Here is a 25654-nt window from a genome sequence, read left to right on the forward strand (position 1 = left end):
TATATATGCAGTATTGTTTTACTTTGAAATGTTAGTTTTGATCTTTTATTACCATCTACATATACATATATATATATAATATATATACATATATATATATGTATATACATATACATATACATATACATGTAAACATATACATTTGAATGACCATTTGTCTATTTGAGAAACTGACCCGAATGCTAACCAGCTACATGATGCACACACACACTCATGTAATTCTCCCTGTTATTATTTTATTGGTCTTGAACATGTCTGAGTTGAAGGTATCTTTAATTGCAGGGCATGATTGAAATCTCATATCCATCACGTACTGTTAAAATAGTTGCTGGGTCATTTAGCTCTGCCGGCATTCCTCGCTACATAATATACATATATATATATATTGAGGCCAAAGAAAAACCAGAGGATTATATTGTGAAAGGCTTCGCCGGAAGAGGCTCCGTGTGGGAGTGTCACAGGGAGAGTGAACGCCGGTTGTATGCGGCTTTCTCCACAGCGCTCAACCGCAGCCTACCGACACGGTGCCTGGCCCGTTATTCCACCCGCTTTACTCTCACTTCGTATCGGCTGTTCGCGCGTGTGTAGCCCGGAGCCATGGCTGCCCGCTTCCTGTGGTCGCTCTGCCTGGTGCTGGCGCTGCTGCTGCCGCCGGGAGGTAAGGCTTTGTACCCCCAGGAGGAGCCACATGTTCCGCCTTTTGTGCCCCGCTTTGATTGAAGGCCGAGTAACGGTCCGCCGGCCTGGAGGACGACGAGCCCGCTCAGATAATCACATCTTTTAGCAGCTGCTACACGCCTTATAGGTTTATTTAAATTACCTAAAATCTAGTTATTGTTCGTGCATTTTTGTTCCACATATTACTAATGCTGATACCAGCAGCAGTAGTAATTACACATTATTACATTAAGTGGAATTATTCTATCGAGTGTCTTCCAGTATGACCAGTCATTTCAGTCATTAATATTATTGAATTATGAGTTATATGAGATCAAAGTCATGTGGCACCGCCCCACAGCATCCTCTCTGTCTGGGTTGCAGGAGCACGTGCCCCACAGACAATGATGATTAGTATGAGAAGCTGGTGTCTTAGTGCTGCATCACTGAGACACCTGTCCTCACACCCACTGGTCTGCAGCGTGCAGACAGCCAGGTGCAGACAGCAGCGTGCTGACAGCAGCATGCAGACAGTAGCATGCAGACAGCCAGGTGCAGGCAGCGCATGCAGACATCCAGGTGCAGACATCCAGCTGCAGACAGCCAGCTGCAGACAGCCAGGTGCAGACATCCAGCTGCAGACAGCCAGGTGCAGACAGCCAGGTGCAGACAGCCAGGTGCAGACAGCCAGCTGCAGACAGCAGCGTGCTGACAGCAGCATGCAGACAGTAGCATGCAGACAGCCAGGTGCAGGCAGCGCATGCAGACATCCAGGTGCAGACATCCAGCTGCAGACAGCCAGGTGCAGACATCCAGCTGCAGACAGCCAGCTGCAGACAGCCAGGTGCAGACATCCAGCTGCAGACAGCCAGGTGCAGACAGCCAGGTGCAGACAGCCAGGTGCAGACAGCCAGCTGCAGACAGCCAGCTGCAGACAGCCAGGTGCAGACAGCCAGGTGCAGACAGCCAGGTGCAGACAGCCAGCTGCAGACAGCCAGGTGCAGACATCCAGCTGCAGACAGCCAGCTGCAGACAGCCAGGTGCAGACATCCAGCTGCAGACAGCCAGCTGCAGACAGCCAGCTGCAGACAGCCAGGTGCAGACAGCCAGCTGCAGACAGCCAGGTGCAGACAGCCAGGTGCAGACAGCCACGTGCATCGTGTTTCATTGTGCTGTGTGAGGATTCTGCGTGATGACCTGTAGAGTTTATTATGATGGTGGACTTAAACTGGGAAAAATGGAACTGCAAAGCTGTGATGCTAATGATATGCAAATAATATGCAGATTATGTGAATACATTTTGTCTCGCCAAGGCGGGGGGTTTAGGTTTAGCTATTGAAAGTATGATACAAAAATAAAAGGTTCATATGAGTCGGGGTTGGATAAACAACTTTTTGTTCATTCACACTGCAAAAATCAATATGAACCTCAAATTCAGACTTTGAAGACGTGAAGCGAGAATGTTCTCTCTTTCGAAAAAGTCCCCCACTCCAGAGGTGTACAGTGGTCCTCATAAGGATAGATATACAAGGACACAAACACACACACTCACCATGTGTTTGGGTGGCAGCCAATGAGGTTCACGTCTGTTCGGCTGCTCTTTTGTGCCCCGTCTGGTAAATTATGAAGACTACAAGTAGAGTGGATTAGTGCACCGAGGGCCCCGTGTGAGGCTTAGGATCCGTGTGACTAGAAAACTGATCCCTGACGTGGTCCCACCGCGACAACCAGTTCAAATCAAAGAGACCAGTGTGAATCCTTTGTGTGTGTGTTGGACTCAGTTCAACGTGTTTGTTTCCTCTCCAGTCTCGTCTCAGGACTTTGACCTGTCCGACGCTCTGGACGATGGCAGTGATCCAGGTAAGGACAACAGACCGCCATTCGTCTTGTACCATGTCGGGGGGGCCCTACAGGGGGACCCCACAGGGGGACCCTATAGGGCAGTGGTTCTCAACTGGTCTGGCTCCAGGACCCACCATCTCCCCTTAATGACCCAAATCGTGGAACATTCTCAACTTCTCAAATGTATTTAATGATAATATGGTGCAGTTTGAGCCTGAGAGACAGAATACGTCAAAACCAAGTTTAATGATAAATCAAAACCACCAGCTGGTGGCAATGTAGAGAGGAACTAATTCTATAAAAGCTGCATTTTAATTAAAAAAGAAAAAAGTGCATCTTCAGGACACGAGGTATTACAACTTAAATAACAATTAAGAATCTTCAGCCATTTTTAAACAAACTCAACAGCTGTTATGCAAAAAACAAAAAAGTCCAACAGCTAAGAAGTAGTTTAAAAAACGACTAAAATGACCAAAACTTTAACTGAGAAAACACACTCACTGAATCTGTGACAAACAATTTACTAAAAAGGTCTTGAGGAGCAGCTTTTACACAAATTCAAAATAAATTATTAGATTAATTATTGCAATTCAAAAGGATTAATATATACAAAATTAACTTTTCATGTTATTACCTCATCACTCAGTTCAACCTGAGGAGCTGCATTTTATATTCAGTAGAATGTTTAATTTAATTATCCTCAAAACCCAAAGTCTCCCCCATACCAGAATGGTTTGATCCAACCTGGCACACGCTGCTGAAAACATGGAGGGTCAACGACACTCCGTTGCATAAAGAAGTCCCTTCAAAATAAAAGGATGAAAAAAAGAAATCCAAATTTGTATTAGGTCTTGAGCCACCAGGTGAGAGTCCCTGCTATAGGGGGACCCTGTAGACCTATTTACACCCGGGGTCAACGATCCTTGCGTGTGCGTGATGGAAATGGGCGTTGCGTTTTTAGCGAGCTTCAAACATTGAATAAAAACTGTTACCAATCTCAAAATGTCCCAATCCAACATCGGATTTAGGTTTATCCAGCCTTTATTTTACTTTAAATAAGAGAAGATAATGTATTTATTATTATAGTTCATGTATTATTTATACTTAATCCAGTACATACAATTTGAAATCTATAATAATAAATAGTGTTTGGATGTTATTCAATTGAACCTTCTTTATTTAATTTGAGTCAGTTGTTGACTAAATACAGACAACTTTTGGCTACTTATGGCACCAAATTATAGAGACAGAGAGAAAATGTGACAATATTGTGATGATCTCTAACCGGACCTCACTTTATTTGAATACTTCTGGGCGGAGACGATAAACACGGATCAGTCCGTATTTTAAAATCGGAACAGGAAGAGAAATACATCCCACTTATAGCACGTGTTCACAAAACGTCCTGTACTATACGATGTCCACTCTGAATAACACCAGGGGAAAGTGATGACCATATAATTCCTGATTGTCAACAGCGACCCCGTCACCAAAGCCGGCGAAGCCAGCAGCTCCAGCTGCAGGAGGAGGAGGAGGAGGTACTGACACCGATCATTTCATTCTGTAATAATAGAATAAGGCATATTTAAAGGTAGAAAATGAAGGACTACAACACCCTTAAACCAGGACAGAATCGTTTTGGGAGTTTGGACCAATGGGAATCGTGGACCAACATGTTTTTTTTAAATCAGTAAAGTGCATTTTGTGTTTTCAAGCCGACTGTCTCTCATAAATGAAGCTCGTGGTTCTACTAAATCTGTGTTCTGTGCAGACTTTAAACTGGAGGACTTACAAGATCTCGATGGTGCCACCACCACCACCACCACCACGACCACCACCAAAGCCCCACCCAAGGTCGTGCCCAAGGCCCCAGTGAAGCCTAAACCCAAGCCAGGTGAGAGACTGCACCGTCCTGAGGACACGCCTCCACTGCAGAGAGCCCCGCCTCTTTGTTACAAACGCATCGTTATTTCTAATTTCTACTCTGCTTTAATTTGCTTTTAATCCAGATTTACTCCATCTCAACCCGTAGTCTTGATATCGGTCCCTCTCCATCCAGTCCAGTTAGTTAGTCCACACAATCAGATGTTAAGCTACACCATCGGTGAAACTCCCTGCACAGATGTTTAGAGTAGCAGTGCGTGGGATTTAGCGGCCTCTAGTGGTGAGGTCAAACCCTGCGCTCACCCAGCCCTTCCCGCGCGGGCAAGCCGGTGTTTGGTTTGTCCTTTATGGGCTTCCGCAGAAACACAACAGTGCAACATGAGAGTCGGCATGTGTAGAAATGAAGGGCTCAGTCCTAACTGCATGGGCATTACACATAATAAAATGAAGATCTAGTTCTAACTATTGTATTCTGTTTCTGACAATACACCCCCTGAAATTCAATTCAATTCAGTTTATTTGTATTTGTACAAATTAGTCTCAGAGTGCTTCACAATCTGTACACATAGACATCCCTGTCCCAAAACCTCACATCGGATCAGGAAAAACTCCCAAATAACCCTTCAGGGGGAAAAAAGGGAAGAAACCTTCAGGAGAGCAACAGAGGAGGATCCCTCCAGGAAGGACAGAAGAATAGATGTCATGTGTACAGAAGGAATCATTACACACAAATTAAAACACAGTAACAACACAATCAATGAATATGACAGAGTGTATGAATAGTTGGTAGTAGGCATATTCCACGATCGAGACCTCCATGATCCATCAGGCAGATGGAGGGAGAGAGGAGGAGTGGGCGGAGTCTCAGCAGGGCCATGGCATAATCCTTCACACTTGTGCTTTTCACATGAGAAAGTGTAGGTACCTTTTATTGTGAGGAGGGATTACTGAGTTACATTGGCTGTATCTTAACAGTGACAAAGCAGAAGCAGCAGCAATGCACAATATTAATATCATATTATGTTAACAGCAATATCAATGCACATGGAACATTTTGATTGTTATGCAACAGCCGTGTAGCTACATGTAGCTTAGCTTATTTTAGCATGGTTAGTTAGTTCACACATGATATTATAAGGTTATCTGCGTATAAAGATGGACGACGTAGTGGGCGGGGCTTATGCTGCTAAATGAGCGAGGAGTTTCTATTGGTGGGTTTGAGAGCAAATGTTTATATTGTGAGAGCAAAGTTTTTTGTTTTGAGAGCAACACATTTTAGCTTCATCAGTAAAAATAATCGCCGACCTTTTGACCTCTACAGCTGCAGATGACTTGGACCTGGCTGATGCCTTGGACCCCAACAATGACATTGGTGGCAAGGATAAAATCAAGGGGCAGGGAGGTGGGTGGGAGTGTCTCCCATGGGACTCATTTTAAAAGGGATTTCATGTGGGATTAAAACCACTGTATAGAACATGAACAAGCTATGACATCACAATACATGACGATGTGACGCTCCAATCACAGACAAGATGTACACACAGTGGCTTTAAGCGATAGGAAGTCATCTCTGCAGTATATTTAGGGCATTTTCAATTCATTTGCATGTGATCAGATCATAAAGAACCGTCGCCCTTTATAAATATACTGCCGTCCACGCCTACCCACTCATCTGTGTCTCCATTCAAGTTCCCAGTACTCCCGGCATTGGAAACAAACTCTGAAAGAAGGACTTAAGTAGTAGATATAAGAATCTACTCAACGAATTCCAAAGCTCCAAAAAGAATGTGAACTTCAGACAGTTTCCGAGGCTCCGCCAGCAGCACAATTGACCCCACAGTGCTCTGTTGTTTAGAGCTGAAGAAGAACTGAATGACCGAGAGGGAGCTCATTGTTCTACTCCTGTTGCTCATCATCGCCTCCCACTCTCCCACTCTCTTATTCTCCTTTTTATATCTTCTGTATTTCTTTCATCAAATAATGTGTTTGATTTGTCACGTGATTTGTGATTCTATGAATGCATCATTGTTACTCATGATAAAATGTAGCATAATGTAAAATATGTCATGTTTACATCGCATTAGAACGATAAGTCCGTCGATATCTGCACATCACTAATTTTGTATATGACAGCCGATGTGAAAAAACAGTTGAAATAAATAAAATAAAATAAAAAAAGTATATATATATATACATAATTTGTAATATATATATATATTTAAATAATATATGTGTATACATATATACATACATTAATTTAATATATATATACACATTATTTTAATATATATATATATATTTGTTATCAGATTCTTTTAATACTGCAAAATGTCGACCCGTGACCGGCCTCATAAATCCAGTATCGGTCGGATTATAATGAGTAGAAATTCACTTCCACAAATCACTTAAAAAAAAAAAAAAAGGTACAGGAAACATTAATTAACGATCATGTAGGGTGCGGAAAGTATTCAGACCCTTTTAAAATATTCACTCTTTGTTTCATTGCAGCCATTTGATAATATCAAAAAGTTCATTTTTATTTCTCATTAATGTAATCAGCCCCCATCTTAACAGAAAAAACCAGAAATGTGGACATTTTAAAAAATGTATTAAAAAAGAAAAACAGACAGGGTTCGTACCGTCATGGAAAACCTGGAAAAGTCCTTGAAAAAGATTAAATCCCAAAAAGTTTTGGAAACGTCATGTAAATTTGTTATATTCATATGTTCATTTACGCAGTTTGATTAAAAGCATAAACATTTATATAAATTCTTTTCATCAAACTATTGTTTAATTTGTGTCATTTAAGGTTATACTCGTGTATACACTGAGATTTAACAACATTTTTGGTCATGGAAATTTGGGTTAAAGTCATAGAAAGTTCCTGGAGGTCCTTTGGTCAACGTGTGTATGAACCCTGTCAAATCAGATTTGAGCCTCAACAACGGAGCAGCTTCAGTTTCCTGTACCTTTAACCTCCCGTTCATCACCTTTGAAGATGCTGCTCCTCTTCCTCACTGATATTCCGGTCTCTTTCAGGTGGATTCTCCGATGACGACCTGTTCGATGTCGGCAAAGACGATAGCTACAAACCCGATAAAGGCAAAGGTAATGTCTTCACATGAACCAGGTGTCCTCCCCCAGCAACTGAACGTAACCGTCGCTCTGTGGTTTCCTCAGGTGGACGTCCCAGTGGTGACAAGGACCAAGTCAACCAGTATGACGACAACGGTGGTGGGTTTCCTCCGTCGCCAGTGTGTGTTTACTTTACACAGTATACAGCGATTTCAATATATAATGATGTGTCTGTGTGTGTGTGTTTGCAGAGACCACAGCAGAAGTGGGCACCATTGCAGGGATCGTTAGTGCGGTTACCGTGGCGCTGATTGCCGCAATCACCAGCTACGTCTCCTACCAGAAGAAGAAGCTGTGCTTCGGTCTACAACGTGAGGCTACGACACTACAGTTGTGTGTTTCCACCTGAGGACGTTGAGCTCAGTGTTTCAGCAATGAAGGGCTCTGCCCGGTTACACCGCGATGTAGTTACTGATACATGTAGTGTTATAATTAACACAAACCTGATTCAATTTAGGTACGACTTAGTACCTAAATTGAATTACCTACCTTCCAATTCACTAAGCAAATTATATGTTTATGTATGTATATATATATATATAAACATATCTTTTATCACTTTATATATATATATATATGAATATACTAGGGCTGTGAAACGATTACAATTTTTAATCAGGTTAATCACAGGTTTCTGTGGATTAATCATGATTAATCACATATATACATTTATACACGGGTGCACATAACTTGCTCACCAGTGCGCGCGCCGGCATCGGAGCTCTGCTGCGCGCGAGCCGAGAAGAGTTGTTGACGGAGGGGGGGGACGGAGCGGGGGGGGATGCAAGTGACTTTATTTCGGCCCGAGGTGCGCGCACACGCCGGTATTGAAGCTCTGCGGCGCGCGAGACGGAGATCGGAGTAGTGATAACGCGACACGTAGAGACAGAATGACATGCTGCTGGTTAGAGACGACCAACAACAGACGGATTGGAAGCTCATTCTGCGCATGCGTTAAATGCGTTAAAAAAAATTAACTAATTAATCCTGTAATTTAATCATAACGCGTTATTTTTCACAGCACTAGAATATACATAAACATATCTTTTGCGCCTCTAAGACTGTACTTTTTTGAAGTGATGCTAGCTTGTGATGCTATCTTTAAATTACCTCCTATAGTCTGTTGCTCTTGATTAACAGCCAACAGCTTAAATGGGGCCACCTGATTTAATGAAACGAGTTTGAAACTAGCTAACTAACTAAGAACTAATTAACATCCCGATATTTCAATTGAAAAGCTGTGGCTAGTAGCACAAGTAGCAGTAGAAGCATTCGTAGGGGTAGTAGCACTAGTAACATTATTAGCAGTAGTAGCAGTAGTAGCAATATTAGCTCTTATAGCACTAGTAGAAGTAGTAGCTCTAGTAACACTAGTATCACTAGTAACTAGTAGCTCTCTAGCAGGAGTAGCATTAATAACACTAGTAGCTCTAGTAGCAGTAGTATAGCATTAATAACAATAGTAGCTCTAGTAGCAGTAGTAACAGTAGTAGCATTAATAACACTAGTAGCTCTCTAGCAGTAGTAGCATTAATAACACTAGTAGCTCTAGTAGCAGTAGTATAGCATGAATAACACTAGTAGCTCTAGTAGCAGTAGTAGCATTAGTAGCAGTGGTGCAGCATTAGTAGCAGCAGTCTGGTAGCAGCACTAGTGGCTCTGGTAGCAGTGGCAGTGGCATTAGTGGCTCTGGTAGCAGTAGTAGCAGTGGTGGCTCTGGTGGCAGCAGTGGCAGTAGTGGCTCAGTGGCAGTGGCAGTGGCTCTGGTGGCAGTGCAGTGGCATTAGTGGCAGTGGTGGCATTAGTAGCTCTAGCAGTGGTAGCATTAGTGGCTCTGGTAGCAGTGGTAGCAGTGGTAGCAGCAGCAGTGGTGGCATTGGTAGCAGTGGCATTAGTGGCTCTGGTAGCAGTGCAGTGGCTCTAGTGGCAGTGGTGGCATTAGTGGCTCTGGTAGCAGTGGTGGCAGTGGTGGCAGCGTTAGTGGCTCTGGTGGCAGTAGCATTAGCAGTGGCAGTAGTGGCTCTGGTAGCAGTGGTGGCATTAGTGGCTCTGGTGGCAGCAGTGGCAGTGGCTCTGGTAGCAGTGGTAGCAGTGGCATTAGTGGCTCTGGTAGCAGTGGTGGCATTAGTGGCATCTAGTGGCAGTGGTAGCAGCAGTGGCATTAGTGGCTCTAGTGGCAGCAGTAGCAGCATTAGTGGCTCTAGTGGCAGTAGTGGCAGTGGCTCTGGTGGCAGTGGTGGCAGTGGTGGCATTAGTAGCTCTGGTAGCAGTGGTGGCAGTGGTAGCGTTAGTGGCTCTAGTAGCAGTAGCATTAGTAGCAGTAGCATTAGTAGCAGTAGTAGCATTAGTAGCTCTAGTAGCAGTAGCAGTAGTAGCATTAGTAGCTCTAGTAGCATTAGTAGCTCTAGTAGCAGTAGTAGCATTAGTAGCTCTAGTAGCAGTAGTAGCAGTAGTAGCATTAGTAGCTCTAGTAGCAGTAGTAGCATTAGTAGCAGTAGTAGCATTAGTAGCTCTAGTAGCAGTAGTAGCATTAGTAGCTCTAGTAGCAGTAGTAGCAGTAGTAGCATTAGTAGCTCTAGTAGCAGTAGTAGCATTAGTAGCTCTAGTAGCAGTAGTCGCAGTAGTAGCATTAGTAGCTCTAGTAGCAGTAGTAGCATGAGTAGCTCTAGTAGCAGTAGTCGCAGTAGTAGCATTAGTAGCTCTAGTGGCACGGTGGCTCAGTGGTTAGCACTGTCGCCTCACAGCAAGTAGGTCCTGGGTTCGAATCCCGGTCGTCCCGTTCCAGGTCCTTTCTGTGTGGAGTTTGCATGTTCTCCTCGTGCCTGCGTGGGTTTCCTCCGGGTACAGTAGCATTAGTAGCTCTAGTAGCAGTAGTAGCATTAGTAGCTCTAGTAGCAGTAGTAGCAGAAGTAGCATTAGTAGCTCTAGTAGCTCTCGTAGTGTTGATGCTCACTGGATGTGTTTCTTTGTGACAGAGAGCCTGAACACTGACATGGTGAAAGCGGAGAACCCTGAGTCCGTGGTGGCTACAGAACCACAAGGTACGGTTCTCTACTGCACTCCACACATCCGTCTACTGCACACTCGGTTACAGACTCATCACTCACTTCAGAAATATAAAACAATAGATCTGCTTCTAGGAAATTATAGCAAACGTTTCCTTTTACCCAGTGCAGTCACTTTATAACTCCAGTGGCATCAGCGCACCGGCATTCTCTCCTTCTCTACGCTGTAACACCGGCATTTATATTCCTTCTACAAATAAGAGACTATTAATTAATAGAATAATGAATCCATAAAAAAAAACACATTGCTATCACACTGACTCCATTAACTGATTGAAATGATCTTTGTATAAACTACTTTTTTTTTTGTCTTTGCAGTCCAACAGACTCTTCTGGAGCCGCCCAACACTGAACCACCCACTGAAGAGAATGCTGTGTAACACACACACACACTCTCACTCACACACACACTCTCACTCACACACACACACACACACACACACACACTCTCTCATTCAAATACACATACGCATACACACACACACACTTTGTAGTCCTTTTGAGCTGAACGTGAACAGATCTTTTTTGGGTATTCTCGGCTGAAAACGTGTCCCACGGTGTATCGAACCTTGCCAAATGTGCGTGTATATATTTATTTATTGTTTACGGTTCGAGCACCACTGACGGTGTTGGTTAGTGATCCAGCCTTCAGCATGAACTCAGAGTTTGAGTTGATGTATTAGTTTTATTATACGTTGGAGAAAGAAACTCTTCTTTGAGTTCACAGAGTCACTTGGAGCTGGTTAAGTTTACAGATTGATTTGGTTGAGTTTGAGGACACAGATTAGTGAATTACAGCATGACGAGAGTCTCTGAGTCTGACGTGAACCGCCCAGTCCGATCCTCTTTTTGTTTCCTCCAGAATAATGAAAGTCGTGTTCGAGCTATCAGCAATATCTCATGTCCTGACTTTGAATGGAATTTAGCAGGTTGTCCCTTTCGACACATGACTGATGTCACTTTTGTTTGATGCGGTGACGGAAATTAAATGTAAACTGTAACAAGCGGAATCACAGAGAGTGAGATTAAGAACTTTTGACGATATTCCCCAGATTTGCCTTGTAGCAACTTTTTATGTAACCATAAATCACAGTGATGAAAAGATTAGGTCGTCAACCATTATCACAGTCAGTGTTACTCCATAGTACTCATAGAACTCAGGTTACTTCACGTGACTAAAAAGGATTCGGAGCGCTCTGACCTCTGACCTCCGCCGATAGGCCGTTCCCATCAGTGAAAAAAGTGATGTGTATCGACCTTGTGATCCAGATCCGTTGTTTGTTCTCCAAACTTCATGAACATCACCCCGGTACTTTTTATTTGCTGACACACTAACAATGTGAGTTTCTCTTATTCCTACGTGTGACTTTATCATTTAGTTTAGTTCATTTTTCAGTTTACTCAAGTATCATTACGAGGTTATCTGTGATTGTGATGATAATGTGATCAATTACCATTGTGAATTGAAGTTTCCCGGAGAGGTGTAACTACATGTTGACCCTCTTGGTACATGGACCCTTCAATGGGCGCCACATTGAGCTGATGAAGTCCACGAGTGGGACGTACCTCAAAGCTTCTGTTGACACCATGTGACAGTTGCATCACTAGTTGCATCACTAGTTGCATCACTAGTTGCATCACTAGTTGCATCATTAGTTGCATCACTAGTTGCGACGCGTTGCTTCATGTACACCCTCACGTCGTCCCTCTTCATGTACAACGTTGCCTTATTCTGATCTTTTTGCAGTGGGGAATAAATAAGGCGTCCAAACATTTCTGTCTACTTACAACCTGTGACTTTTTATAGTGTAAATATTAATTTTTTTGGTTTGTTTTTTAAATGATAATGCTTAATGACGGGAGCCTGGCTTGGTTTTTTAGAAAGTGATGATGTTGAAATAGTTATGATTAGAGTAGTTAAGTCAAGTAATAACAACCCAATAAAAAAAAAAGATTGTATTGAAGTTCAGAAAACGTAACGACTCCCCACACTTGTAGCATGTAGCATACAAACAATGCTAGCGAACTCAGCACTCACTTGTGTGCCTATTTGAAGAGATTTCCTTCAGTGAGAAGCTATTTGAGAATAACCTCCACACTGGCAAAGAAATGCTAATATGTACAAAAGTAGCATGACGCGAAACACAAAAGCGAAAAAGTTTTCCCACGGTGGAGCCCAGACGGCTAGTGGCCGCAGCATAAATTGCTAACAACTATTAAAAAAGGAATCCTGTGGAGCTTTCCTGTTAATAAATGTGTATCCTTGAGGCATAACATACACGATAAATGCATTTCATTCCACGTAACACATTAGCGAGCTGAGCCGACTACGTTTCTTGACCACCAAACGTCGATTAATGGATTAGCACGAAGCCGTTAGCCGGAATGTGAAGCGCATCATCAGCATATTAAGGTATGCAAACAGAACGGGGACATGCGACTAAAATGCTCCATCGCACGACTGTAGTCTAAAGCTCCAGTTACTCTCCTCATGATCGTTATTCAACTATATCTCTTCATTTCGTTCACTAGCAGAGTAACGTGAGAGAAACTGGTTCTGAATCTGTAAAACAGCATCTCAAGTTTACCTCGTATGCTTCAACCACAGCGGTTTGTAATGAGGTGTAAAGACTCAAGTGGTCACACGTGTTGCAGCTGATGGCCGCAGCCCACCGGCCAATCACGGCGCACAGTGGGAATGATTGACAGTCACCAACTCCCTGATTCCTCCGTCTGTAAAAAGGGCGTCAGACTCTCGCCAGGTGTTGAGACCGAAGGCGGGTTTTCGCCACTGGAGTGTTTTTTGGTGCATTTGGCAACTCGCAAATATTTTTTCCTGAACAGCCAATTGGAGTTTCCCAAATTTGTTTGGCTGAAGTTGAACCATTTAAGCTAACGCGTATTCGTTCGTTGCGTTCGGACGTACTCGTTCCGCATCCCGCCCGGTCCGAACGCGGCGTGAGGTGATCGGACAAACCCGATTGAACCTTTCGTGGACTTAAAAAATGGCCACAATAGAACAATATTTGAGTTATTGGAGAACGATGAAGTTGGGGGGAGTTTGAATCGGCAGAAGTCTGCTTTAGCCGCGTAGAGGACGTTAGCTGCGTAGTGAGCTTTAGAATCTTTATTGCTTTTTAAAAGATGTGATGGTTGTATATATTTCTGTCTTTGGACTATTAGCAATGTGTAAGAGAGCATATTTAAGCTCCATATTATACTCCTTAGTGTGTGTGTGTGTGTTTACACTCTCCGCCTGCTCTTTTTACACTTTGTACCCGACTTTACTAATAATGTAGCTTAACTTTTTGTAGATAGTTCTACTTCTTCTTCTTTGTTGTGCTGCCGACGCTTTGTTGTTTGCCCGAAGGTCTCGAGATCGGGAACCATTCGCCGTTTTTCTATCCTGTCTGACCTTTAGTCTTTCTGTCGTTTTAAAGCATAGACTCCTATGTGGGGCACTTGAGGTATCCCACAATGCATCATTTCCACTGCGCGGTTCGGCTCGACTCGTTTTGGTACCACGTCCTTATCCTATCGCCGTTTGTTAAAATCTGGGTTGAGTAAATTTCAGAAATATATCGATCACTAGATTGATGCAGGACGTCCCACGTCACGTTAGTCACCATTCTTCCCGACCAATCAGTGAACTTTAACGCCTCCCTTTAGTATCGGCTCGGCAGCGTGGAACCTTGACTGAGGTGGCACCCGAAACAAAAGGTAGGCCTACCAGAGACCCAAAATCCAAAACTTTTTGCCAATTGAGAGTCAAAGCCGAGCTGCGTGGAGCCGCACGGCGCAGTGGGAATGCGGCAGTAGAGAATAAAGCTGCGTTCACGTCTCGGTGATGGAAGCTAGCGACGGTCAGGATTTCAGAACTCGTCTCGTTCTGACCGACCTTCGGCTGACGGGCGGCATCTTCCAAGTCGTCTACAGTTGGGTCATTTCAGCTCGTGCCTCTTGACCCGCTCACGGTTCCTTGGCGGCGATCGGCAGGTCGACCTCTGGTTGAGCCAATAAACACGTCTTTAAAAACTGCCAACCAGACGACAATGTGTTTGTGTAACGTCCGGAGTAAAAGATGGCAGCAGCAGCGCGGCGTGGACGTGGCGTGAGCCGTGATTGGCTCTGAGTGGAGTCTGATAGAATCGTCTGTCTCTCGACGGAGGTGAATGCGTGGAGGCCGTGTGTGTTGTGTGTGTCGTATGCGTTGGCGGTGTGTTCCGTATCTGACAGGAAGCTGCAGAACCGCATGACCCCCCCCGCCCCCCGGTCTCCTCCAACGATGCCTTGGACAAGCCGCCGCTTTGCTCCTCTAAAAGTCCGTAAAAACACTTTTTTTAAACGTTCCGACTCTTCGGACTTGAAGCAGTCGGAGTACAGAACTGTGGATCGCCGTCGGCTGTGATTCAAATGGTGCTTCTCTCTCTCTGCCTTTCACATCCAACCCCCCCCCCACCCCCCCGCATCCACACCGCAGAGAGCCAACCTCCACTCAGAACTCCAAACCTTTCCGTTTACCGAATGTATCGCGTGTCTGTACGCGACACGGAGGATAACTCTTCAGCTGTAGCAAAAAAATATGCAAATTTCACCAAAGATGTTGCACGAATTGAGATTGGCGACGAGAAAAATAAGTTTTTGGAATAATGGAGGATTGAACGAGTATTTGAACGAGTATTTGATGGGAAAGAGTACGGCTGATGAATAAAGAGTCCTGACCTGCAGACGATCACTTAGAAACACGATGATTGTGACCCACTGTGTCCACGCTGCAGAGGAACCCCCCTGTAAATAGTCAGCTGGGGACTGGACTGTTTTTACAAAGCGCGCTAAACATAATCGAGGCCGAGATTTCGGCTCACTTTTTATACGGTCATCCCATTTCTGATGATGCATTATAATAATGTTTACGTTGCATTATTACGCCACGGGTCACTCCGTTAGCTCGCTTTGTAAAGCGTCTGCGCAGCGTCACGTGACGCTACCGGTCACCGGGTCCCGTGAAGCCGGCCGACATCCCGGGACCCTCTGTCACATACGACACACACACACATATACACAAACACACAATTGATGCATGCTTTTCTCTACATACTCTTTATCTTCCTGACAACTGAATGTTGACGTCACAGGAAGTTGTTACTAATATGAAGCGATTCAATAAAACATTTCAAAAAGACAAGAAAGAGACTGAAGTTTGGAATTCTTCCCTTTTGTTCTTTTTAATGGAATGTCAGAAGTGATTACGGCTCGTGACGGAGGTTTAACTTCTCATATTCAGACACAAACAAAAACAAAAGATGTGCATGAGCGCATGCCACAGGTAGACAGTGTGTTAATATGTTAAATATCATAATAACTACACGTTATAAAATAAACAACTCATACGTCATGTTGTGCTTATTTCTAACGAGCGAGAGCCGCTTACACATCTGGAGTTCGGCTCATTTGTGAGAAACACTGATGAGAAATACTAACGATGGTCAAAACTAGACAGTGTTGGGGGCGGGGCATCAGGGACACAGTTGGCACATGGAAAGAATACATTTTTAAAAAGAGGCTATTTTTAAATAGAAACAAGGAAAACATGCAGCAGGGACGACAACATCAAGATCCTCATTCTGGCTTCTGGAGATCCCCGGTCCAAAAAATAAATATTATTTTTGTATATTTTATTCCACCCCTGACTGGAGTCAAGATCACAGACACCGTGAAGGACAAGGAGGCGTGACCTGAGACAAAGGAGGGGTGGCCCGAGACAAAGAGAAGCCTTTCTTCATTGGACGGTAAGAGTCCCACAGGGTCGGGGACGCTGGTCTTTTGGAATTTGGAGAATAGTTTTAGTTCCAATATGAATAAGAAGCAGCGGCGCGTTACTACACATTGATGTTCTCCCAGAAACATTTGAGAGTCCCGCGGCCCGGAGTGAGATGTGTTTGTGTTTGTGTTTATCAGAGCACAAAGAAAGACCATTGTTGTTTGATAAACAATTGTATTCAGTGGCTCATATATATAATATATTTATGAAGCGGCTGCAACAACCATCCAAACACAAACATCTGTACCTGTTGCCACACATCATATGTTTGGTTCCCTGTTGTCTCACATAATACTTCCTTTAAATTATTTTTAATCTTTAAACTCCAGGAGGTCATTTGACTTTGATAAGTGTTTTTATTAAGAATGTTATTATAAAATAAAAAAAATCTCTTTGTAAAAGCCTCCTTCTCATTGTAAACGTCAGTATTCGTCGTAACCGGGCGGAAACCTGCCTTCATACTGTGTGTGCATGTGCATGTATGTGTGTGCATGTACAGGACTGTCTCAGAAAATTAGAATATTGTGATAAAGTTCTTTATTTTCTGTAATGCAATTAAAAAAACAAAAATGTCATGCATTCTGGATTCATTACAAATCAACTGAAATATTGCAAGCCTTTTATTCTTTTAATATTGCTGATTATGGCTTACAGCTTAAGAAAACTCTAAAATCCTATCTCATAAAATTTTAATATTTCCTCAGACCAAGTAAAAAAAAGGATTTATAACAGCTGAGTGTTTGTCAAGGCTCAGGAAACCCTTGCAGGTGTTTCGAGTTAATTAGACAATTCAAGTGATTTGTTTAATACCCTACTAGTATACTTTTTCATGATATTCTAATATTTAGAGATAGGATATTTGAGTTTTCTTAAGCTGTAAGCCATAATCAGCAATAAATCAGAATAAAAGGCTTGCAATATTTCAGTTGATTTGTAATGAATCCAGAATGCATGACATTTGTTTTTTTAATTGCATTACAGAAAATAAAGAACTTCATCACAATATTCTAATTTTCTGAGATAGTCCTGTATGTGTGTGTGTCAGACAACGGAGTGCAGAGGGGTTCCCGCGGTGTGTGATGGAGAGTGTTCGGAGAAGGAGGAGCGAGAGGTGGCCTCCCTCTGCAGGTCCTCCACCCTCCTCTGGAGCTCCGCCCTCAAGAACAGCAGCTCCTTCAGGGTCTGGTGGACCGGCACCTGGAACACAGGAGACCCCACAGACGGGTTAGAGGAGGCCCCACAGACGGGTTAGAGGAGGCCCCACAGACGGGTTAGAGGAGGCCCCACAGACGAGTTAGAGGAGGCCCCACAGACGGGTTAGAGGAGGCCCCACAGACGGGTTAGAGGAGACCCCACAGACGGGTTAGAGCAGGCCCCACAGACGGGTTACAGGAGACCCCACAGACGGGTTAGAGGAGACCCCACAGACGGGTTAGAGGAGGCCCCACAGACGGGTTACAGGAGACCCCACAGACGGGTTAGAGGAGACCCCACAGACGGGTTAGAGGAGACCCCACAGACGGGTTAGAGGAGGCCCCACAGACGGGTTAGAGGAGACCCCACAGACGGGTTAGAGGAGACCCCACAGACGGGTTACAGGAGACCCCACAGACGGGTTAGAGGAGACCCCACAGACGGGTTAGAGGAGGCCCCACAGACGGGTTAGAGGAGACCCCACAGACGGGTTACAGGAGACCCCACAGACGGGTTAGAGGAGGCCCCACAGACGGGTTACAGGAGACCCCACAGACGGGTTAGAAGAGGCCCCACAGACGGGTTAGAGGAGGCCCCACAGACGGGTTAGAGGAGACCCCACAGACGGGTTAGAGGAGGCCCCACAGACGGGTTAGAGGAGGCCCCACAGACGGGTTAGAGGAGATCCCACAGACGGGACCAGAACCTCATGGGCTGTGTGTGTGTGTGTGAGCATAATGTTGTATAAATTACAGTGTGAAGTGTTACATTTAGAATTGATTTAAAGAATATTAGTTGGCAACTATTTTCATTGATTATTAGTTATTCTATCATTTTTTATGTTTTGCTTTCAAACATTTTTTAAATAAAACTCAAATAACTGGTTGCAGTAAGGTACAAGGGAACAAGGGAACTCCTAGAATAAGTATGTTTGGGGGAAAACAGCATTATACAATATCAACAGGTTTATTTTATTAAATTTGATTTCATTGTAAAAGTCAGAATCAGCATTCCCACTTTAACCCTTAACTGACAGTTTGTGGACATGAGTTCGAAATAGATGTCGGCGCCCCCTAGTGGCCCCCCCGGCGGCCCGCAGTACCTGAGGCCTCATGCGCGGGTTCCAGCGGGCGTAGTAACCGGTCCACAGCTCCAGGTGTCTGGAGGAGACCAGCGGACACAGGACGTGGTGCTCGTAGTCCACGTAGAAGGGGTTGGTGAAGTCATCGGGCTGGCTGCGGGTGGGGGGGGGGGGGGGCAGTCAGAACCGTCACTCCTCCCTCTCTCTCTCCCTCCCTCCCTCCCTTACCTGTTGACGTAGGACCACAGCGACACGGTGGCGGTCTGCACCTCCTGCTCCGCCCGCTCTTGCTCGCTGCTGTACAGGAAGGTGCCGAACAGGCAGCTGTACAGGTGGTCCAGCACGGTGACCAGCAGCAGCTCGTTGAACTCAAAGGCTGCTGGGAACTGTAGTCGGAGTCACCATGAGACCTCAGACCTGCCCTCCAACTCTCACTTCTCTTGAACCGCTCACCTCCTTTCCTAACGGCCTTGTCCCAGAGCAGACAGCCTCTCACTTCCTTTCGTCTGAGCAGACAGCCCCTCACTTCCTTTCCTAACTGCCTTGTCTATGAGCAGACAGCCCCTCACTTCCTTTCCTAACTGCCTTGTCTATGAGCAGACAGCCTCTCAATTCCTTTGCTAAGTGTGTCTATGAGCAGACAGCCTCTCACTTCCTTTCCTAAGTGTATCTATGAGCAGATAGTCTCTCACTTCAAAGTCAAAGTCAGTTTTATTTGTCAATTTTCCATACGTGCAAACATACAGAAGATCGAAATTGCGTTTCTCTTCTGTCCAACATAAAGTGAATTGTGCAACATAGACAACATAGAGTGCAAAAATAGTAAAAAACATGTGAACATATAGACAACATAAAGTGCATAGACAACATAAAGTGCAAAAATAGTAAGAAACATGTAAACATATAGACAACATAAATGCCTCTTCTTTGAGCAGACAGCCTCTCACTTCCTTTCCTCTGAGCAGACAGCCTCTCACTTCCTTTCCTAAGTGTGTCTATGAGCAGACAGCCTCTCACTTCCTTTCCTAACTGCCTCGGCTTTGAGCAGACAGCCTCTCACTTCCTTTCCTAAGGGTGTATATGAGCAGACAGCCCCTTACTTCCTTCCCTCAGTGTGTCTCTGAGCGGCTTGTCCTCGACCTCTGGGTGCGTTACCTGTCGGGTCATCTGCCAGACGCAGTCGATGAACTGGACGAAGAGCGGCGAGCGCTCAGAGTTGGCGTGGTTCTCGTCTCCGTGACCGACGCGCTGCAGAAACAGGAAGCACAGGTGTGAGGAGACGCGGCGTCTGGGGTTTGATGAGGACACATAATGAGGACGCAAGTCGTCTCCTTTCTGCCCCGTTAGGAATGCACACGTCTTCTATGACGTTAAGACTTGCGTGACGTTTTGGCTCCCCCAAATAAAATTGTGCAATTTCTTTTTTCCCCGTTTTTCTGTATACCAAAAATATATATATATATTTCTTTTTTAGTACATATATATATATTTAAATATAATATATATCTATAAAAAAATATATATATTATACAATATACATATAATATATATATATTTTATAATATATATATATTATATAATATACATATAATATATATATGTGTAAAAGATGTATAAATATTAGGACTGTCAGCGTTAACCTATGCGATTAATTTGGCCGCGTTAACGCACTAAAATATTTTAACGCAATTAACGCAATTTTTTAAACGTTTTTTATATACTTTATTAATCCACAAGGGGAAATTAGTTCTCTGCATTTAACCCATCCTTAGTTATTAAGGAGCAGTGGGCTACAGTGATGCACCCGGGAAGCAACTGGGGGTTCAGTGCCTTGCTCAAGGACACTTCGACTTGCTTCCGGTGTTCGTTGAAGTTTTTACACTCCTCTGAGTGTCAAACCGCGGTAGTACGGTTTGACACTGTTTCCGTTTTTAAAACAATTATTTCTCCGCGAAAATAAGGAGCAGAAATCAGTTTAACTCGTGGATGAATCAGTCGGGTCTCCCCCTCTGATACACAGAGGAACGGAGGGGCGACGTGTCGGGTGACGCGGCGCGGAAAGAACTCGTCACACGAAACCTTCAACGTGATTTGTCAATCCGTTTGTCTGTCAACATTTCGGGGAAAAAACAACCAATGAACACTCAGTAAATCACAAAGGACCTCCCACCTCACAGGTGAGGCTCATTTAGCAGCCTGTCAGTCAGAGAACCAGAGAACACGGCGCGAGGACAATGAGCCTAATTACAGAGCTGAGATTGTTCTGGAATGTTTGATGTATAACACGTGGGGGGGTGTCACATGCAAAAGACTTTAAACGGTGAATTTTTTTTGTTTTGTAAAATGTATAAAATGCCCTCAGCCTCCAGAGGGTGAACGTGACACATTTGAATGTCAGTCAGTTACCAAGGCCACTGGTTCTGCTGCTGTTCAATGTTAAAGATGACAGGACCAATGGGGTCTCAATATACTTCTTTTTTTTAACTAATCTGATGTTTCACTGAAGAAACAATTTATCATCCACGATATTAAATACCTCGCTGGCACTTTATATGTAGGAGCCTCTTTGAAAACACAGCTCTGTGTGAAGTTTTGTCTTTAAAAAGAAGGAAAAAACTTTTAAGCGCGATTAATCGCGATTAATTAATCGCGATTTCAAAATGTGCGATTAATTAGTTAATTTTTTTTAATTGATTGACAGCCCTAATAAATATATATATATGTAAAAAAAAAGAAATATATATATTGTACTGAAAGTACTAGAGAGCTGCCTCACTAAATGCGGGGCTACTTGTGGTTCCTAGTCATATAAAGTAGAATGGGAGCCAGAGCCTTTAGTTATCAAGCACCTCCTCTTTTATGGAACCAGCTTCACCTTCAGTCCTGGAGGCAGACACAGTCACCTCATGTAGACTGAAGACTTTCCTCTTGATAGTCTCATGGTGTGTTCACACCGGACGCGTCAAAATTTCGACGCGCGTCGAGATTACATGTTAAGTCAATGCAAAGCTGCGTCGAAGCTGCGTCGAAGCTGCGTATTTTCCAGCGAGCAGCGCGTCAGACGCGTTTGAAGCAGCACGAACAGAGGGTTTGTCGCGGGGCGAACTGAGCGAACAGAGCGAACAGACGCAGCTCGTTGACGCGCGAGTTGAAATTTCCCAACTCCGGCAGCAAAAACGCGTGAGTCATAGTTGCGTCAGCCAATCAGCGTTGAGCAGCTCCGCTCGTCATCGTCCTGCCGGTTTAGAAAATGGAGGAAAAGATTATTGTCGCAGTTTGTGGGGACCCCAAACTTTACGATACAACTCTTTATGCTTACCGAAACCGGAGCGATAAAGATAAAGCGTGGAACAAGGTCGGAGAAGCCGTGGGACTACCTGGTAAGTTTTGAATGTATTTGCTTTTATTCTCGCTATTTGTTGTACTTTACTATGAACCAACCGCCGGCATATGTGTTTCATGGCAGAGGAGATCTGCCGCCATAGGTGGAAAAGTCTCAGAGACACGTATCAAAGAGAGAAGACGAGAGAGAGCAGCGAGAAGCGCAGTGGGAGTGCAGCTCAGTCCACTAAAAAGTGGAAGTACTCTGCGGTCCTGTCGTTCCTCGACCCGTTTATTACTCCGCCCCCGACGCGTCTGGTGTGAACACACTTTTTTCGACGCGCGTCGAGACTGCTGCATCAGACGCGTCGAGAATTTTTTCGACGCGTCCGATGTGAACGCACCATTACAGTTGGGGCTGAATCAGGTTCACCTGGTCCAGACCTAGAGATGCTGCTACAGGCTGATAGGCTGCTGGGGGACGTTTAGGATACACTGAGCACCTATCTCCTCTTCTCTCTCTTTATGGATGAATTTTCATCTCTCCATCACACATTACTAACTCTGCTTTCTCCCCAGAGTCCTTTTGACTTCACGTCTTATCGGACCCGATGAGACGTGAAGATGGATCATCGAGGTCTGGATCGTGGAATTCCTGCTACCAACTACGCCACTGCCCTGTTGAGACTCCGCCCACTGTTGAGACTCCGCCCACTTCTCCTCTCTACCTCCATCTGCCTGATGGATCGTGGAGGTCTCCTTCGTGGAATATGCCTACTATGAACTATTCATACACTCTGTCACATTCATTGAATGTATTTTAACTCTAAATCTGTCCTTCTGTACACATTACATCTATTGTTCTGTCCATCCTGGAGAGGGATCCTCCTCTGTTGCTCTCCTGAAGGTTTCTTCCCTTTTTCCCCCTGAAGGGTTATTTGGGAGTTTTTCCTGATCCGATGTGAGGTTTTGGGGCAGGGATGTCTATGTGTACAGATTGTAAAGCACTCCGAGACAAATTTGTAATTTGTGAAATTGGGCTATACAACTAAACTGAATTGAAAAAGAAATATATATATATTTGTATTTATATACAAAATATATATTTTTTCTAAATTTATAAATTATATATATATTAAAATTAGGGCTGTCAATCGATTAAAAAAAATTAACTAATTAATCGCACATTTTGAAATTGCGATTAATTAATCGCGATTAATCGCGATTAAAAGTTAAAGGTTCTTTCTTTTTAAAGACCAAACTTCACACAGAGCTGTGTTTCAAAGAGGCTTCTACCTATAAAGTGCCAGCGAGGTATTTAATATTGTGGATGATAAATTGTTTCTTCAGTGAAACATCAGATTAGTAAAAAAAAAAGAAGTATATTGAGACCCCATTGGTCCTGTCATCTTTAACACTGAACAGCAGAACCAGTGGCCTTGGTAACTGACTGACATTCACATATGTCACGTTAACCCTCTGGAGGCTGGGGGCATTTTATACATTTTACAACAACAAAAAAATTCACCTTTTAAAGGCGTTTGCATATGACACATACCCACGTGTTATACATCAAACATTCCAGAACAATCTCAGCTCTATTCAATGAGGCTCAGTTGTCCTCGCGCGGTGTTCTCTGCTCTCTGACTGACAGGCTGCTATAGAGCCTCACCCGTGAGGTGGGAGGTCCTTTGTGATTTACTGAGTCTTCATTGGTTGTTTTTTTCCCAAAATGTTGACAGACAAACGGATTGACCAATCACGTTGAAGGTTTCGTGTGACAAGTTCTTTCCGCGCCGCGTCACCCGACGCGTCGCCCCTCCGTTCCTCTGTGTATCAGAGGGGGAGACGGGAGGAAGGAGGAGCAGGAGGAAACCCGACTGATTCATCCACGAGTTAAACTGATTTATGATCCTTATTTTCGCGGAGAAATAATTGTTTTAAAAACGGAAACATTGTTAAACCGTACTGCCGCGGTTTGACACTCGGTTTGAGTGTAAAAACTTCGAACACGAGTAAACAAAGTTGCGTTAATTGCGTTAAAATATTTTAGTGCGTTAGCGGCCATGTCGCATAGATTAACGCGTTAACGCTGACAGCCCTAATTAAAATATATATATAAATATATTATGGCTGTCAGCGTTAACGCGTTAATCTATGCGATTAATTTGGCCGCGATTAACGCACTAAAATATTTTAACGCAATTAACGCAACTTTGTTTACTTCGATATCGCTAGTTGTTGCACTCCTCTGAGTGTCAAGCCGCGGCAGTCCGCCTCCTTCCTCCCGTCTGCTCCTCGATATTCACAGAGAAACAGAGGGCGACGTGTCGGTGACGCGGGGCGTAAGGTGCAGGGGACTTTTTTTGTTGCTCCACCCGATGCGCGCGCAGACACGCCGGCATGGAGCTCTGCGGCGCGCGGGACGGAGAGCCGAGAAGAGTGAACGACACGTCGAGACAGAATGACATGCTGCTGTAGAGACGACCAACAACAGACGTTTAGTTTAATAAAAGAACAAAGACGTCTTTAAGGAAAGAACCTTACATTACTTCTGCTGTAATCTGGCGCGATAGAGAACATTACAGGGGGGCGGGGCCTCACCCTGATAGAATGGTGGGGGAAACACTGGGATGTGTCACATGCAAAAGCCTTTAAAAGGTGAATTTACATTGTTTTGTAAAATCGAGAAAATGAGCCCAGACTCCAGAGGGTGAACGTGACATATTGTCAGTTTACCAAGGCCACTGGTTCTGCTGTTGTTCAGTGTTAAAGATGACAGGACCAATGGGGTCTCTAATACACCTTTGTTTACTAATCTGATGTTTCACTGAAGAAACAATTTAACCCTCATCCACGATATTAAATACCTCGCTGGCACTTTATAGGTAGGAGCCTCTTTGAAAACACAGCTCTGTGTGAAGTTTTGTCTTTAAAAAAGAATACAATTAAACAAGTGTCTAAAATACACGCTGTCTGAAGGGATTACTCGTTCATTTAGAAGATTTAGTCTTTAGAAGAAAAAAAAACTTGTAATCGCGATTAATGAATTTCAAAGTGTGCGATTAATTAGATAATTTTTTTTAATCGATTGACAGCTCTAAAATATATATATATCTATGTACTAAAAAAGAAATAAATATATATTGTACTAAAAAAGAAATATATATATATTTATATAATATACACATATAAATATATATATTTCTTGATTTGTGTCAGACTGTATATTATGGAAGGATGTAACAAAAAGTGTCCAGGAATGAGCTAATAATACTTGACAAGAGTATCATCATCATCGTCCTCAGGCTCCTGTCAGAGGCAACACAAAGGTTCTTACGGCGGCAAACTTGTGTCCAAAGCTGACCCATTCCTTCTCCACCAGGACCTGCACACACACACACACACACACAGAGACAGAGATCACGCTGCGTGGAGTCAGACCCCTGCTGGCGGCCCGTTGCGCCGCAGGTGGCTCACCTGGAAGCCCCTGAGCGTGCGGTAGTGGCTGTCCAGCATCAGCATGGCCAGCGAGGTGAGCTGGGCCGTGCGGTCCCAGCCGTCACTGCAGTGCACCACCACCGACGTCTTCCCCGACTCCAGCTTGTCGGCTATCTTCGCAGCTCCTGCTAATAACAGCTAACACACACACAC

The 25654-nt window shown here is 44.1% G+C and overlaps 2 protein-coding genes and 1 long non-coding RNA gene across 8 annotated transcripts in view; 1 reads left to right on the forward strand and 2 right to left on the reverse strand.

Annotated features, from left to right (window-relative positions):
• On the forward strand, window positions 1-15781 carry cd99l2 (CD99 molecule-like 2). 2 transcript variants are annotated; one of them, XM_056442434.1, is made up of 10 exons: window positions 1-658; window positions 2464-2517; window positions 3978-4037; window positions 4271-4393; window positions 5705-5785; window positions 7423-7491; window positions 7564-7617; window positions 7710-7829; window positions 10494-10559; window positions 10902-15781. In XM_056442434.1, exons 1-10 carry the CDS (start codon window positions 598-600, stop codon window positions 10961-10963), a joined length of 750 nt encoding a protein of 249 aa, XP_056298409.1. In that variant the 5' UTR covers window positions 1-597; the 3' UTR covers window positions 10964-15781. The 2 variants fall into 2 exon arrangements, with proteins under 2 accessions (XP_056298409.1, XP_056298410.1); XM_056442435.1 differs by lacking the exon at window positions 5705-5785.
• On the reverse strand, window positions 32-2445 carry LOC130211596 (uncharacterized). The gene is made up of 2 exons (XR_008835104.1): window positions 2210-2445; window positions 32-1854 (listed from the first exon to the last, which is right to left on the reverse strand). It is a non-coding gene; the product is annotated as an uncharacterized LOC130211596 (long non-coding RNA).
• The window catches only part of mtmr1a (myotubularin related protein 1a), a 17157-nt gene continuing 7280 nt past the window's right edge, over window positions 15778-25654 (reverse strand). For all 5 annotated transcript variants that reach the window (XM_056442431.1, XM_056442428.1, XM_056442429.1 and 2 more), the window contains 6 exons: window positions 25481-25639; window positions 25341-25388; window positions 19835-19927; window positions 18908-19065; window positions 18701-18833; window positions 15778-17601 (listed from right to left, as the gene is read on the reverse strand). In XM_056442431.1, the coding sequence (XP_056298406.1) occupies window positions 17446-17601; window positions 18701-18833; window positions 18908-19065; window positions 19835-19927; window positions 25341-25388; window positions 25481-25639 (747 nt within the window). In that variant the 3' untranslated portion in view covers window positions 15778-17445. The remainder of the gene's footprint in view (window positions 17602-18700; window positions 18834-18907; window positions 19066-19834; window positions 19928-25340; window positions 25389-25480; window positions 25640-25654) is intronic.

This window comes from Pseudoliparis swirei, chromosome 21 (assembly GCF_029220125.1).
Source record: "Pseudoliparis swirei isolate HS2019 ecotype Mariana Trench chromosome 21, NWPU_hadal_v1, whole genome shotgun sequence".
NCBI classification, from domain to species: domain Eukaryota; kingdom Metazoa; phylum Chordata; class Actinopteri; order Perciformes; family Liparidae; genus Pseudoliparis; species Pseudoliparis swirei.